At 38.4% G+C, this 15,381-nt stretch overlaps 2 protein-coding genes across 3 annotated transcripts in view; one reads left to right on the forward strand and one right to left on the reverse strand.

The window, feature by feature from the left end:
- Positions 1-518: 518 nt before the first annotated feature.
- Positions 519-13,393, reverse strand: LOC139447580 (TBC1 domain family member 20-like). Its single transcript, XM_071228991.1, has 9 exons — positions 13,181-13,393; positions 11,862-12,041; positions 8,756-8,836; positions 7,878-7,972; positions 5,433-5,524; positions 4,287-4,388; positions 3,575-3,716; positions 2,687-2,871; positions 519-1,409 (listed from the first exon to the last, which is right to left on the reverse strand). The coding sequence occupies exons 1-9, from the start codon at positions 13,287-13,289 to the stop codon at positions 1,172-1,174; spliced, it is 1,224 nt and encodes a 407-aa protein (XP_071085092.1). The 5' UTR covers positions 13,290-13,393; the 3' UTR covers positions 519-1,171.
- Positions 13,394-13,596: 203 nt separating this feature from the next.
- Positions 13,597-15,381, forward strand: part of LOC139454152 (diacylglycerol O-acyltransferase 1-like) — a 37,999-nt gene continuing 36,214 nt past the window's right edge. Inside the window, exon 1 of one of the 2 annotated variants that reach the window (XM_071235683.1) lies at positions 13,597-13,749. In XM_071235683.1, the coding sequence (XP_071091784.1) occupies positions 13,649-13,749 (101 nt within the window). In that variant the 5' untranslated portion in view covers positions 13,597-13,648. Of the gene's footprint in view, positions 13,750-13,873; positions 14,658-15,381 lie in introns of those variants that run through there. The other variant, XM_071235682.1, reaches the window with a different exon arrangement.

Consider the following 15,381-nt stretch of genomic DNA (forward strand, 5'->3'; position numbering starts at 1 on the left):
TTTTCAAAATATTAGTGTACTTTTTACAGGTTTAATATCCAATAGAACTAGAATTAGAGTCACTAAGTTAACACTAATTAACACTGAAAACTATATTTTTTAAATCATGTTGATTTTCATAACCATCGATTATACCATTATTAACTATTAATTGATTAACACATATTACATAGTGTGAGCTTAATGTGAGAGGGCATCGTGAGTTATGCAGGGCATAAACACAGACTCATGTGCTGACCAGCCAATAAACACAGACTCATGTGCTGACCAGCCAATAAACACAGACTTTTGTGCTGACCAGCCAATAAACACAAACTCTTGTGCTGAGTAGCCAATAAATACAGACTCTTGTGCTGACCAGCCAATAAACGCACTCTTGTGCTGAGTAGCCAATAAACACAGACTCTTGTGCTGACCAGCCAATAAACACAGACTTGTGCTGGCCAGCCAATAAACACAGACTCTTGTGCTGACCAGCCAATAAACACAAGACTCTTGTGTTGACCAGCCAATAAACACAGACTCTTGTGCTGACCAGCCAATAAACACGGACGCTTGTGCTGACCAGCCAATAAACACAGACTCTTGTGCTGACCAGCCAATAAACACAGACTTTTGTGCTGACTAGCCAATAAACACAGACTCTTGTGCTGACCAGCCAATAAACACAGACTCTTGTGCTGACTAGCCAAGGATCATAATCCAGGTGAGGCACATCTTAAATACCAACAGCTGCATTAATTAAAATTATGTTTTAGAGCAATGGAAAAACGTTTAGCATCTGACAAGAAAATCGCAATGATAAGTCAAGTCAGATTCACCGGAGCTAATATAAGATGTTGTTGGCACATTTGTTTGCTTTAGCAACACAGTCTCAAGTCTATGATCTCTTGATTTGAAATAAATGGGTGTCTTTCATACATTTTGTTTTAGTAGGTTAAAATAATACAACTTTCCCATAAGATGCCTTCTTAATCATACCAATGCCACATAAACTACAAATAATGCTTCCAAAAATAAAGAACATCACAACTCATCTTAATTCATATAAACATATTTTCCATTCACACCAAATAAATTTCTCATACATAGTAAAACCAAAATAAACTATTCCTGAACACTGTCAAACAATTAAAATAATTTATCTATCACATGACTTGCTATTAACCAATCAGAACCAACTTGACCAATGATCCCAGTCCATCCAGTCCCAGTCTGTGGCGGCGTTGAGAACGGCAAAGACTGCGGCACTAAGCACAGCACTGAGCGTCCACACAGTTACTTTCACAACAACATTCCTGCCATCTTGGAAGACCAGTGCCCGTGCCCCTTGCTTGCGCAACCTCTTCAGAAGACTGTCAGGCTTTTGATTTCTTGCTGCATGCTGTAATTTCTTGGCTATCGAGGTGCTGAAAGAGGAAGGAAATATCTGAAGATTGATCTTTGCCTACCTATCACTTACAACAGTCCTAGCACTAAGATGATCGTAACTCCCATACTTTAACATAGACTTACGACAGTCATGGCACTGACATGTACAAAACTACCATACTTTAACATAGACTTACGACAGTCATAGCACTGAGGTGTTCAAAACTCCCATACTTTAACATAGACTTACGACAGTCATAGCACTGACATGTTCAAAACTCCCATACTTTAACAAAGACTTACGACAGTCATGGCACTGACATGTACAAAACTACCATACTTTAACATAGACTTACGACAGTCATGGCACTGAGGTGTTCAAAACTCCCATACTTTAACATAGACTTACGACAGTCATAGCACTGAGGTGTTCAAAACTCCCATACTTTAACATAGACTTATGACAGTCATGGCACTGACATGTTCAAAACTCCCATACTTTAACATAGACTTATGACAGTCATGGCACTGATATGTTCAAAACTCCCATACTTAAACATTGACTTACGACAGTCATAGCACTGACATGTTCAAAACTCCCATACTTTAACATAGACTTACGACAGTCATAGCACTGACATGTACAAAACTCCCATACTTTAACATAGACTTATGACAGTCATAGCACTGAGGTGTTCAAAACTACCATACTTTAACATAGACTTATGACAGTCATAGCACTGACATGTACAAAACTCCCATACTTTAACATAGACTTATGACAGTCATAGCACTGAGGTGTTCAAAACTCCCATACTTTAACATAGACTTACGACAGTCATAGCACCGACATGTACAAAACTCCCATACTTTAACATAGGCTTATGACAGTTGTAAGGCCAAGATCATGCTGTGGAACAAGGCCTAGTGTTCAACTTGACTTGCACCGTTTCCTAAGCAACCAGTGGTACATGTATAAGGACTCCTCTGTCTTAGTAATAATAAAATCTTCCTCTTTAGTTAAAACTTCTATATCAGGAAAGAATGCCCCCAATGTAGATTTGTTAATAATAATAAAAGCTTTACCTTAGAACCTAATTTTAGAAACATTAGTTACTCATAATCATGATAATACTATCTTAATGCTATTTTAATCATCTAAAAGATTCTCTTGAAATAAAAGTTAAGATAACCACCATATTTTCAAATATCCAACTTTTCAAGTGAACATGTTCAACACAACAGATCGGAAAAACATTAAAAACTATATATTGATGTCCCAGTCCTCCACAAAGCAAGAAAGAGATTGGTGTACCTTTCCCTGTACTTAATGACCGCCTCGTTGGCTAGTTGGGTGGGAGGGTACTGGAGGTAGAGGTCCCCGGCCTTGGCTATCAGCAGTTCAAACGGGAGGTCATCAGGGATCTTGGACAACAGGCTGTGCAGGTAGCACATCTCACATTCACAGGCTAGCAGCTCCTCCTCCCTGTGTAGAACTATCTGAAGGCACAAGACAGGCAGCATCAGTCAAAGGGGTCTGTACTTCAGCTCTTAATGGTTATTGTACAAAACATTTCAGTTAGACAAATTGCCAGTTCCATGTCTGAGAAATAAACACATATTTATAAACCTATAAAAAACACATTTGAATGCTGCAATCTTTGATGATCAAACAACTTGGCCTGCATTCTATGAGTAGGTTGTTTGTTTAAACACTGCTGCTAACAGCATCAGTCACATCATGGTGTGCCAGGCTGACACATGCTAAATGTGGCATGATATGACTCAAAGAGATTCTAAACTTGTATAACTTTGCTAAAACCCCAAAGGTGCTGATAGACCAAGGATGATAATCAGAGCAAATCTGGATTCAAACCCACAAACTGTGAATCCTGGCAAGGCTAAGGGATGCAACTCTTAAAATTGAAACATGAAAATTGACACATTGATCAGCTCAGTCACAGGAGATGGAGGGGTCTTCCAAGTTGTGAGTACTAGCAATATTTAGCTACAGTGTGTCTTTCTTACGTAGTCTAATGACGGCACAGTGATGACAACCTGATCACCCAGCCACAGAAGGTGGGCCTTCAAAGGTGGGAGTACTAGCCACACACATCAACATTGTTGTGCCAAAGTCCCCAGTATGAGAAGCAGTGGAACCTGGATGTATTCTGCCTGACAGAGGGTTGTAGGTAGTACTCACTGCAGCAGCCAGGTAGATAGGCATGAGGGGATGACAGGCGATGAAGAAGTCGTACAAGCGGACGATGTGCTTTATGTCGTTCACTGTGTGACCAAACCATGTGATGAGCCAACTTAAACTGAAGATAGTGCCTAGCTCAGCCCTAGAACAGAAATGGCATCATTAACACACTCATTTCCCTTGTCCACAGGCGTGTATTGTATGTGCATATATATGTTTCAGGAAAACACTAACAGTTTTTGAAATGCCAGCTCAAACTGGACACTGAGTGAGTGAGTGAGTTGGGTTTAACGCTGCTTTTAACAATAATACAGTTATATCACAGCATCTCAGCTTAATGTGGGAGGAAAGCACGAAGTGATGCAGGTCTCAAGCATCAAAGGGAAGGGTGCGGAGACCAAGTGGTCCAGGTAGCATCAGGGGAGGGACAGCGCTGGTGCATCATAACTCCCAAAACATATGTGTCAACAAATTACAGGTTTTTGTTCAGCTTATGATTTGTGTCTGCTTCGTAATGGAGTTGTGGAACAGAAATACACATTTTAGGGCGGAACATTTCCAATGGACTTTTTTACCGCTGAAACTATATTCATAACTATGAAATGTCTTGATTTTCATACATGCATGAGAAATGTTTCTTATCCTGTTGGCAGTTCTTAAATGCAGTGTTTAACCTGTATTAGTTATTTTTATTATTGGTAAACCTAGTTACCTTTCCATATACGCGCAGAGTTCAGGATTGGCTTTGTGAATGATAGGATACAGGTAATTCAGCATATGTTTGGTCCGATCCATGTTGGCGTCCATGAAGTCTCTACAATCAAACACAGCTAAATGGAATGTGGGTACAAAAGACACAATCTTAATCCACCTGTGAAAGTACAAATGTGAATATTTTTTCAAACCCATCAATAGTATGACAGACATAATAGGATTGTTGGAAAAAAATTCTCGTACCTCTTAACAATCATCTCAAGTGGCAGATTACATGTAAGCTTAAATAAATAACAGTATTGGTTCTCAGGCAATGACTTTGGAAAATATAGTGCGAGCAGGGAGTGTTTTTTTTCGTTTTTTTCTTGTTTAAACTAGTATGTAACCAAATAAACAATTGTGTACCTTCAACCTCGGAAAGGGCCTCCATACATAAACAAGCATTTGCTGTTGCTGCCATGACCATAACACAAGATGCGCAGTAAAGCTGTGTGTATGTAAAGGGAAGTAACTGTGTGCTATATTGGATCACACTGCTTTTAAGTATAAGGATGTTTTGATTTTTTGGAAAATGGAAATAAAACCGAAACGTGCGGTGGACTGTATGATGATGCGGGTGGTGCCTGAAAACCAAGACTATTATTTGTTTTAGCCTAATCAAAACATCCTTAACTCCCATGTTAGGACATGGACCCCTTTATTCCACTGCAATATTTGTAACAAAACATGAACATTCACTTTTCTATTCAGTTACATAAATGTTAGCTTGAGAACATCCATCAGCATTGTTACAATACTAGTTGTACAGTGAGTAGTGTGGTGTGTGCGAGGCATCTTATTCATATCACCCTCTGTCATGTACCGATCTGACAACCTTCTTCAAAAACAACCTTGTATTGGTGCATCCATCTTTCATACCACAAGCTGGTTGTCAAGAGTTACCTCCCTCTATCAAAAAGCCATTCAGAAAATCAGCCTGAGTGCATGTGTACCCTGCATCCATTGAATAGCTGGGTTAAAGGATTCATTTCAATTGTGTTGACTTAAATAAAGATGAAACAACTGATATTTCATTAAGTAGCAGTGATGATGTGCACATATGGGGTGCTAGCAGAACACAATCCCCAACTGCTCTTGGACCTACCGTAGGTGATTAAGGGAGAGTTTTTCTACTAAGGCAAAGGCAATGTCTTCTCCCACAACCAGAAGGAATGTCACACAGATGTCATGGTAACCCTGAAATAATAACAGAATATTTTCACACAGCGTATCTAGGTTCAACAATACACATATCCAGCATGAAAATACCTGATAACATCATCCTGCTCTTCTTTATTTCATCTGACAAAATATGAGCAGCTATTTGGTAAAACATACATCACTTGAAATGAAAGAGCAGCTATTTGGTAAAAAATACATCACTTGAAATGAAAGAGAAGCTATTTGGTAAAACATACATCACTTGAAATGAAAGAGCAGCTATTTGGTAAAAAATACATCACTTGAAATGAAAGAGCAGCTATTTGGTAAAAAATACATCACTTGAAATGAAAGAGCAGCTATTTGGTAAAAAATACATCACTTGAAATGAAAGAGCAGCTATTTGGAAAAACAAACATCACTTGAAATGAAAGAGCAGCTATTTGGAAAAACAAACATCACTTGAAATGAAAGAGCAGCTATTTGGTAAAAAATACATCACTTGAAATGAAAGAGCAGCTATTTGGTAAAAAATACATCACTTGAAATGAAAGAGCAGCTATTTGGTAAAAAATACATCACTTGAAATGAAAGAGCAGCTATTTGGTAAAAAATACATCACTTGAAATGAAAGAGCAGCTATTTGGAAAAAAATACATCACTTGAAATGAAAGAGCAGCTATTTGGTAAAAAATACATCACTTGAAATGAAAGAGCAGCTATTTGGTAAAAAATACATCACTTGAAATGAAAGAGCAGCTATTTGGTAAAAAATACATCACTTGAAATGAAAGAGCAGCTATTTGGTAAAACATACATCACTTGAAATGAAAGAGCAGCTATTCGGTAAAACATTCATCACTTGAAATGAAAGAGCAGCTATTCGGTAAAACATACATCACTTGAAATGAAAGAGCAGCTATTTGGTAAAAAAATACATCACTTGAAATGAGAGTACGCAATAACAGTCAAATGTCACAAAAACAAAAATTGTTAAATGTTACCACTTAGGTCCTTACTTGCATATACATAATGAAACTCAAAATAGGAAAGACAAAGCTCCAGAGAAGCTTTTTGTCATGTTGCTATTTTACCCAGGAGGGTGATTTTTAGTGGGTATCTACAATTTTTTGTGGATACTCAATTTCTTTTTGCCCACGTTTCTTTATATTTAGGTATATTCTCACAAAAATTGATTGCCATTATCTGTACCTTTTTACCCACTTTTGGATGCGATGGTTTGGCCATTGCATTTACCTGCATTGCCCAGCCACATCTAACGGGAACAACTAACTACCCTTTCAAGATGAATATGACAATAAATTAATATGTCTTATCATACTTCCATGTCAGAATGCTGATATCTGATTGGTTCACATGATCGTGATAAAATACAATGTACCCTGGTATCCAACCTGAGACGGAAATAAATTCCTGAGCACGAGAAAAATCTCTTATACCCCAAAACAAAGAAAACAGGTTGCATGCATCTTCCTGAGGCAAGGGAGTTTACTGACTATAAAAGTCCAGTTTCCACCCTTGCCGAACTAGGCTGGTATTATGCAGTTACAGTTTGGCTGGACTAACGAGTCTATGCAGAGTCCAATCAAAATCGCGCATCGAAATCGAAATCCGGTTTGTCAACTGTAATGCAGATTTCGGTCGATTACAGGATTAGCAAAGCATGTGCACTGCCAACTCCTTGTCAACAGATATTTTCCCATTCTTTTCATGTTTTTAATCAAGATGCTCACATGATTCGATGCACTTTGCGATGTAAGACCCATTTTATCACAATTTAGATCTTGATTACCCATCAGATCGTCTGGACTGGGCGCCTCCATTTTGTTTGAAGCAAATGCAAGAGACACGAGAAGTGGAATCTGATTGGTCCATAGGAGAGGCTTAGAAGGGACATAACTGGTAATAGCCACTGGTGGTGCTACGATCGAGCCCAGGAACTCCAGCCTAGTTCGGCAAGGGTGGAAACTGGACTTTCATAATCAGTTAAACTCTCTTGCCTCAGAGAGAGGCATGCCCACCAAAGAGACCTACCACATGCTGGGATGGGCCTGGGATGGGCCTGGGATGGGCCTGGGATGGGCCTGGGAGTTTTGTCAGAGAGAGAATGTTTTGGTCACTGCTATGAGAAATGCAATTTTACTCTGAAAAGCGGAGCCAAACAATTTGATTTTTATAACATGTTTTCCCCTGACATCCAACATGTGCAGCAAAACAATTATTTAGTTCCAATATTTTATTTCATTTTTTTATTCAGAAGGACGCCATCAACCCCCCAAAAACATCAAAGGTCAGATCCTAACTGTTGACCATATAGGACAGAGTGCATGAGGTCCGTTATCACAGTCAGGGGCACCCTATCAGTTACCTGGTAATAGTGTAGTTCTTCGTGCTTGACAAGAACCCTCATGATACAGTCTACCAGCTGGTCCTGCATGGCCATGCGATGGGACTCCTCCATCCCTACAGAAAACAGGGCGACATAGAATCTTTTTGTAAAATAAAGCTGGGTTGTCAACCATGCCTTGAGCCAAATATTTGTCTTGTGGTAGCAAACCAGGTGAATACTTGATCACTGCTGTTACTCAAGTTTTCCCATTTTCTTAAGATCACAAACCTGTGCTTATTTTACTGACATGCTACCCTGGTTGACAGTTTGCTCAATTCACTCAAGTTTTGTGGATATACCTCAATGACATCACATATTGCCCACTGCAAAAGATTTCACTATTATGAAATTCCTTCTATGGGAGCTTAGACTTATCAATAAATCCTTGTGTTGTCATATGAGGTGAGGTGAGGTGAGGTGAAATTGGGTTTAACGTCTTGCCAAGATTACTGCACATATATAGCGACGTGCATGCACGTGCACATGCGTGTGTGTGTGTGTGGCTGCTTGTACTAGTCTGTACTGATGCCAATTTATAGTGCCGCAATTTAACATATACTGACTCCGAGCCGACCAGTCCTTGTTTTAGCCCCTTAATGCCGAGCACCAGACAGGGTAACAAGAAGTACCATCTTTTAACGTCTTTGAGTATGATGCGGCCGGGGATCGAACCCTTGACCTTCCGTTCTCCGGGCGGACCCTCTACAACTAGACCACGGAGGCGGTCTATTTTCATATGAATTATGAATGAATGAAGACTTCCTTGAACTTTGAATAGCTGAGTGCATTGGTACTAATAAGACGAAGCTTTAACATTGCTGAGTGCACCGTTATACAACAAAACAAACATGGCCAACCTGGGGGAAAGCGTTTGAGTGATCTGTTGACATCCAGCACCACCTGATCATAGTCCCGATGAGCTGTCAACACCTCCTCGGCTGCAACACAATACAAGGGGTGTCATTGATTGGAAAGTTTAGTATCAATGTATGGACTCACATGCATATCGATATATCAATAAATAACACAATTAGTTACTCTGTATGTGTACTGATGAAATATTTCTTATCTAGACCTGCAATTAATCTATGTAATACCAAATATGAACTAGGCAGACAATCAAATGTTTCAAATTGAATTTTCTGCCTTCTCATTGTCCATCTTTGCCATGGTAATCTTAACACAGGTAAATGTTTCTCTGGCAGTGAATTATTAATTCATTGATACATCGATATCATGCTATACAAAGGTATCCCTAAGGAGTGGGTGCTTGGGAGTAATCCAGTTATACCACTCTGTATCAGCTAAATGCAACCAATGCTTGCCGTAAAAGATGACTATGCTTGTCGTAAGAGGCGACTAACGGGATCGGGTGGTCAGGCTTGCTGACTTGGTTGTTGCATGTCATCGATCCCAATTGCGTGGATCGATGCTCATGATGTCAATCACTGGATTGTCTGGTCCAGACTCGATTATTTACAGACCGCCGTCATATAGCTGGAATATTGTTGAGTGTGACATTAAACAACAAACAAACAAACAAACAAATGTGGGAATAAATAAAGCCTGAAGTAAAGCATGTCAGTCATTTACCACTTTGGTAAAAACCCATGTATAGCATAGATAAATAATTAACAAGGCCATACAAGCACATCCTGGCATGGTAAAGGGATGCAACTCTGCAGGTATGGTGTTGTTCATAGTCCTCACTCAGTACACTCAAATAGTACAGTTCTGGATATTGAATCACTATGTAATCGCTCCAGTCTCAAATAATGTTAACAGACCAGGTCAAAACTGTGCTGCTAAATCAATTAGAAGATAAACCTACTGTTGTGAAATTTGATGTAGTCCCACTGAAGGTTAGACACCTCTTATTTAAATTTAGAGTGTGAGGTTTCTAATCTACAGTGGGACTACATCAAATTTCAAAACAGTAGGGCTGTAACAATGCAGTAAGTTATGATATGATATTCTGGTCACAATACGATATGTATCTCAATAAACAACGATAAAAAAAACCAACATAACAGTACTCCAGCATTTATCAAGTTCAAAGACTTCAAGCATGTCAAGATTGGACCTTTCATGATTTTGGAACAGTCATAATTATTTCTAGTAACAAGACTACTGAAGTTATTAAGCTTCAAAGTGAAACTTTCTCGAACTTTGCTTCAAAACAATTCAAATTTCAAAACAGCAGAAAACTTCAAAATTCAAACACCAGAAAATAATCAATGTTGAAAAGAAGACTAAGAAGTCCTCGGCAGTTATTCAGACCATTTAATGGCAGTTTGTTCATCATCATTGTCATAGGCAAGGCATGGCAGTTTGTCAACACCTGCACACGGACAGCACGTGGTTACATAAAAAAGTATGAACCGGGTGGATACAACTGTCGAAACGTAACAGAATGGCAGACAAACGAAATTACACCCAACGGCATGTACACAGCATCAGCAATAGGTGAACAGCCTTACTATTCTTACTATTATTGAACAGCTTTCATTCATTACTTTATGACAAATGTACTTCACAGTCTGAATAGTTCAACTTCAGGATTTTTTTCAGAAAAATTCAAATGTCAACATTGTGGGGACAGTGATGCCCTCTGGGCACTGACAATGTCTCCTGTTGTTGAGTCTTAATCATGTTAATGGAGGTGGAGTCATCATGGTCATAGGGGGTAGATGACCAACAGTACATGCTCTGCCTACCTAACATGATCTACGATGTACGTTTCACAGTTTGAAAAAAGATTAGAATAGCAGTTGTTTATGATTCATAGTGTAAAAAATATTTATCGAGTGTTATGTGCTTTTAAAAACACACAGATCGTATCCCTTCAGTGAATTCAGGTGTTACAAACTTGAATTACAAACTTGGTCAATAAAAATATGAAATTTGATATAAAACATCACTAGACATGATGATTTACCATTATAATTGTATTTCCTCCTCTCATAGGCATCGTTTCACATGCAGAGATTAAGATTACTGTGTGTACTTTCTCGTAAACTTAGCCGGAAATAGCAATCAGCTGTACACGCATTTTCTCCCCCCATCATATAGCTGGAATATTGCTGAGTGCGGCTTTAAACAACAAACCAACCAACCAACCACCCACCCTGAACTTCACTTGGTTGAACCTGACTTACAAGTCGCCGTCCATGGCTCCCAAAATAGTTCTTCACGATGACAGTAATATTTACAAATTGCATGAACTCAGAGGACAATATTGTTCTGTAGTTATGTTCAACATTAGCCTAATGATGTACTGGTGGAAATTAGCCTACTGGCACAATCATTGGCAACAGCTGAAGTATGGCAATCACCACTGTTTATAGCTGAGATGACGACACAAGAGCATGAAGAGAGAATGCTCATTTTTGTGACCTATGATTATGTGGCCCTGACACAGTGGTTAGTGTGAGGTTTACTTAATTGTATGTGTTCTGAAATAGATTTCATTATGTTTGATAAGCTGCTGTTCCGATATTGAACATATGCAATAATCTAATGGGGTATCGCCAGCCATTGTTATATGCATCAATGTGTATGCTGCCAATGGATCTAGGAAAATGGATACCTCTTTTAAACCAATCAAAATCAAGCATTCTTCAACATCATGGTAGGGGTGGTCCGGAAGCCTAGTGGTTAAAGCATTCGCTCGTCACGCCGAAGACCCCGGTTCGATTCCCGACACGGGCACAATGTGTGAAGCACCTTTATGGTGTCCCCCGCCGTGATGATGCTGGAATATTGCTAAAAGCGGCTTAAAACCATACTCACTCACTCAATATCATGGTAGAACTGATAAAAATAACGTCAACATGGTCAATATATTGTTACATGGCCATAGTAACTATCATTTTATTAATTGGTCCTTTTCATGCAATGTCATATCCATGTATTTAAATTAAATAACAATTAGATACAACAATTAAAATTTGCAATGCTTACATGGCTTTTCGTCAATGTCCAAGACATTAACTCCCAGGAGTTTTGGCCATGCCTTCCTCCGAAGTTCATCACTGATGAGCCCACCCCTGCTGATGGACAGCTGTCTGAGGCGTGCTACATCTACTGGGTCTTTGAACAGAGCCTTCTGGATCTCATGAGTTTTATGACGCTTGCTGAACACTGGAAATATCACATATTACATACAAACACAACTATAACGCAGCAAAATAGATCCCCCCTCCCCCCATGAAATCCAAAACAAGACCAGAAAGATGTGAAAATACATGTTTGATAATAAATTTATGAACATGATGCATGTGATGTAATAATTAACAGATACATTAAGCAAGCTAGACTTTGTTAATTTTATTCACTTTAATAGATATCGTGTTAATATGAACATAGATCTAAATATTTATTTTCTTTCCAGCTTTAATTAGTATATATATATATATATATATATATATATATATATGGCAATTGCAATTCATTTTGCTTTTGTATGCTGTGGGAAATGTGTCAACTTCCTTTACGTTGTCAACAAATGCACATTGCATGCACAGTGAAGGGCAATGTGGAAGGGAATCCCTATGTGCAAATGTATATGATAAATAGGCAATCAGATTTCATATTAAACTTTGTGGTGTGTTGTAAGTAATTTATAAATAGGATTAGCAGTATCTGAATATGCAGAGGGAAACATTTATGTCTGGCATTAATCAGGAATAACTCATATATTTTTGTGAAGAATATTAGAACTACAGAAAATTACAGATTTAGGTTCCAAAATTTATAATATTCTCAATGTTAAGAGGTATTTTTATGGGCTAGTAAAAAATGCACCCATTAAACTGTAATGCACTTCTTCCAGAATGAATTAAGATCAAATATATATCAGTATCAGCTGAAGACATACACTGGACGCATCACCATGTGCAGTGATCAATCATTGCCTCACCAGTGGAAGCTTAAGTGATCTTAATTGGTTAATTGTCATGCTTGTATTGCCATATGAAGATATGTGAACAAACAGCATAAACAAATTAGCTTATGTTAAGCATGTAAACAGATGCTTGGATACAATTATAGAATCTGTTCGGCACCCAATAGTGTCATAAAAACTGTGTAGTGTCAAAGTGGTGTTAGGGTTGGGGAGGGTTACTCACAAGTCTCTGTCCTTAGCCCTTCAAACCCTTGTATATGTGAATAAAATAGTGGTAATCATATTCTATAGAGTCTTCTTTTTTAAAGGGAATTACGGATTACGCGAGAGTTTCAGAGATACACTTTACTGACTGATTACATGTTTGTATACCCACCTTTAGCTCTTGTCTTGGTCTTCGGCTTGCCGTTTTCGGTTACATGTTGACGGTCTTCTCCCTTGCTCTGGCAATCGTCTGATTTAGAGGCAGACTCCGAGTCACTCATCAAAACTGAATTTGATTTAATTTCCTCAATAAATTTAAAGCTTATGAATAACGCTTATTTCTAAACGCAGAGGGCCTCGAATGTAACATACGGAATATCGTGAAGCAGACAACGCACCTGCAATCCCATATATCACCTAAAATAAAGTTTCATTAAATTAGGATAAACACAAAATATATATGTTCACTCTACTCTCAGTACTTGTTTTGTGTTCAGCCAAAATCTCAATTTGTCCCTTAAACTAAAGTCATGTAAGTTATTTAATGTGTTTATCTGTTGTTTTTGTTGCAAGCGGTGTGAATTTGACGTCATTTCCGAGAAGGCTGTCTTCCGCTTTACCCTGGTTAACAACAGAAGAGATGGCAACCAAGGCAAGGCTACGGCGATCGACAAGTTTAAATAAACTTTCAGAATCATCAGAAGTTGAAAGAAAAACCCGTTATACACGTCTAGAGAATCCGTAAGTATTTTAGATATTAGATGGCAAAGTACAAACTCTTCTACGCTTGAGTTCACATTGTTTACTTCCGGGTCACAAGGTGAGCGTCACGTTCTTATCATTCCGTCAACCTGAAGCATTCATGCCTAACCCACGTGTAGCCGGAGTTAAAAATAACATTCTCTCCAGCGGCTAATATAAACAGCACAGGTGCTGCATGTCTCCGGTCACACGTGAGACTAGCGCATTGGGCGGCATTAGCACTTGGCATTGTGTTCTTATGGGAGTGGACCCTCGGCTGAATGACATGCGTTGGTGTTTGGAACGGTTCTAGCTCGACATGGCGACTCATTTCATATGCTGTTGAGCCGCATTCAATTTGTATTTCATCAATCACCCCTGGCTCTACGTGACAGTTGTGCAGTGCAGCAATCATCGCCATTTGTGCTCCTGTATTACAACAGGTGACAAGGATGTTTTGATCTCGACGTGGTTTATCATTTGACACAACAACGTCAATGATTTAAGGTGCTCAAGATGGCAGCAGCGAATGGTTATTGCGCCAGTTCCAATACCATTTCCAATGGTAGAAATCTAAATTGTCAAGTGTCAAAAGATTATTTACAGAATGAATCAACAGATGAAATCAGTGAATGTTTGTGCAATATCAGTGGTAATGACGATGAGGTGAAGAGTAAAACTGTTACCAGTAACAACAGAACAAGGAAAAGAAAATCAAAGCAAGCAAAGACAAAACAAGATTCAGACAATTTGGATGGACATGTTTCTGACAAGTTAACAACTCCTACAAATAACTGTCCAAAACATGGACCACACATGCCACAAGGTTTTTGGGGAAGGAACCTTCCAGGCTGGTGCTTTGAACCAGAGTATTTTGTGACTGAAAAAGGGGAAAAAAGGCCTCATGAGTGAGTTTAATTTTGCTGTAGATTGTTTTGCTATAATAGGGCACTTCAAGTTCTTGAATTAGGTTTTGTTGATGAAATCATCTGAAAGTCTTGTGACAGTTTGCCTAGTGATCTTATTGAAAGTGCAGGAGTTTATTTCATCCGTCTGTATAAACTGTTAAACACTTAACTGTTTTTTAAGTTTTCAGGTACTTGGGGATTAGGGTAGTTTTTAGTTGTTTTAAACATATATATTACACAAAATGTGTGATTCTAGATTGGTAAAAAAGTAAAGATTTGTACATTATATTTGTATATTAATACCGCTCCAGGTGTCATACAATATCATCATTTTAAAAAAATGAACTGTCTAGGGTAAGCATGGTAAGTAATAAGGTAGTTTTATTTTTTATAAAAACACGGTTGTCAACTATGAATTAAAAGCTTATAAGCAAAAATCAGATAACATGAAAGTTCAAGCGTTTGTTTGCACTATGATAAAATTTGGAAATCCTCCCAAGATTGGTTCATGAACCAACTTTAATATGTTCACTTCACATGATCCTTATCATGCTTATGCTGAGTCGGATATGTGAGATAGGCAAATGTACATCTTACTAGGCAACTTACATATATCAATGAGGGATTTTTATCATGTTGGTGAATACCAATATCCCTTTGTTAGATTTCATGTTTCCTAATGATTCATTTACTTAATGTAGGCTGCATGAAGTTCTCCTTAAAA

Source organism: Haliotis cracherodii, unplaced genomic scaffold (genome assembly GCF_022045235.1).
Source record: "Haliotis cracherodii isolate W230 unplaced genomic scaffold, xgHalCrac1.p SCAF_10, whole genome shotgun sequence".
Lineage (NCBI taxonomy): Eukaryota > Metazoa > Mollusca > Gastropoda > Lepetellida > Haliotidae > Haliotis > Haliotis cracherodii.

Coding starts and splice junctions, on each gene's coding strand:
- LOC139447580 (XM_071228991.1), bottom strand. CDS start 13,289: ATGAGTGACTCGGAGTCTGCCTCTAAATCAGACGATTGCCAGAGCAAG. Junction 7,973..8,755: donor ACTCAAACGCTTTCCCCCAG/GTTGGCCATGTT, acceptor TGTTTTCTGTAG/GGATGGAGGAGTCCCATCGC. Junction 2,872..3,574: donor CTATCTACCTGGCTGCTGCA/GTGAGTACTACC, acceptor TTGTGCCTTCAG/ATAGTTCTACACAGGGAGGA.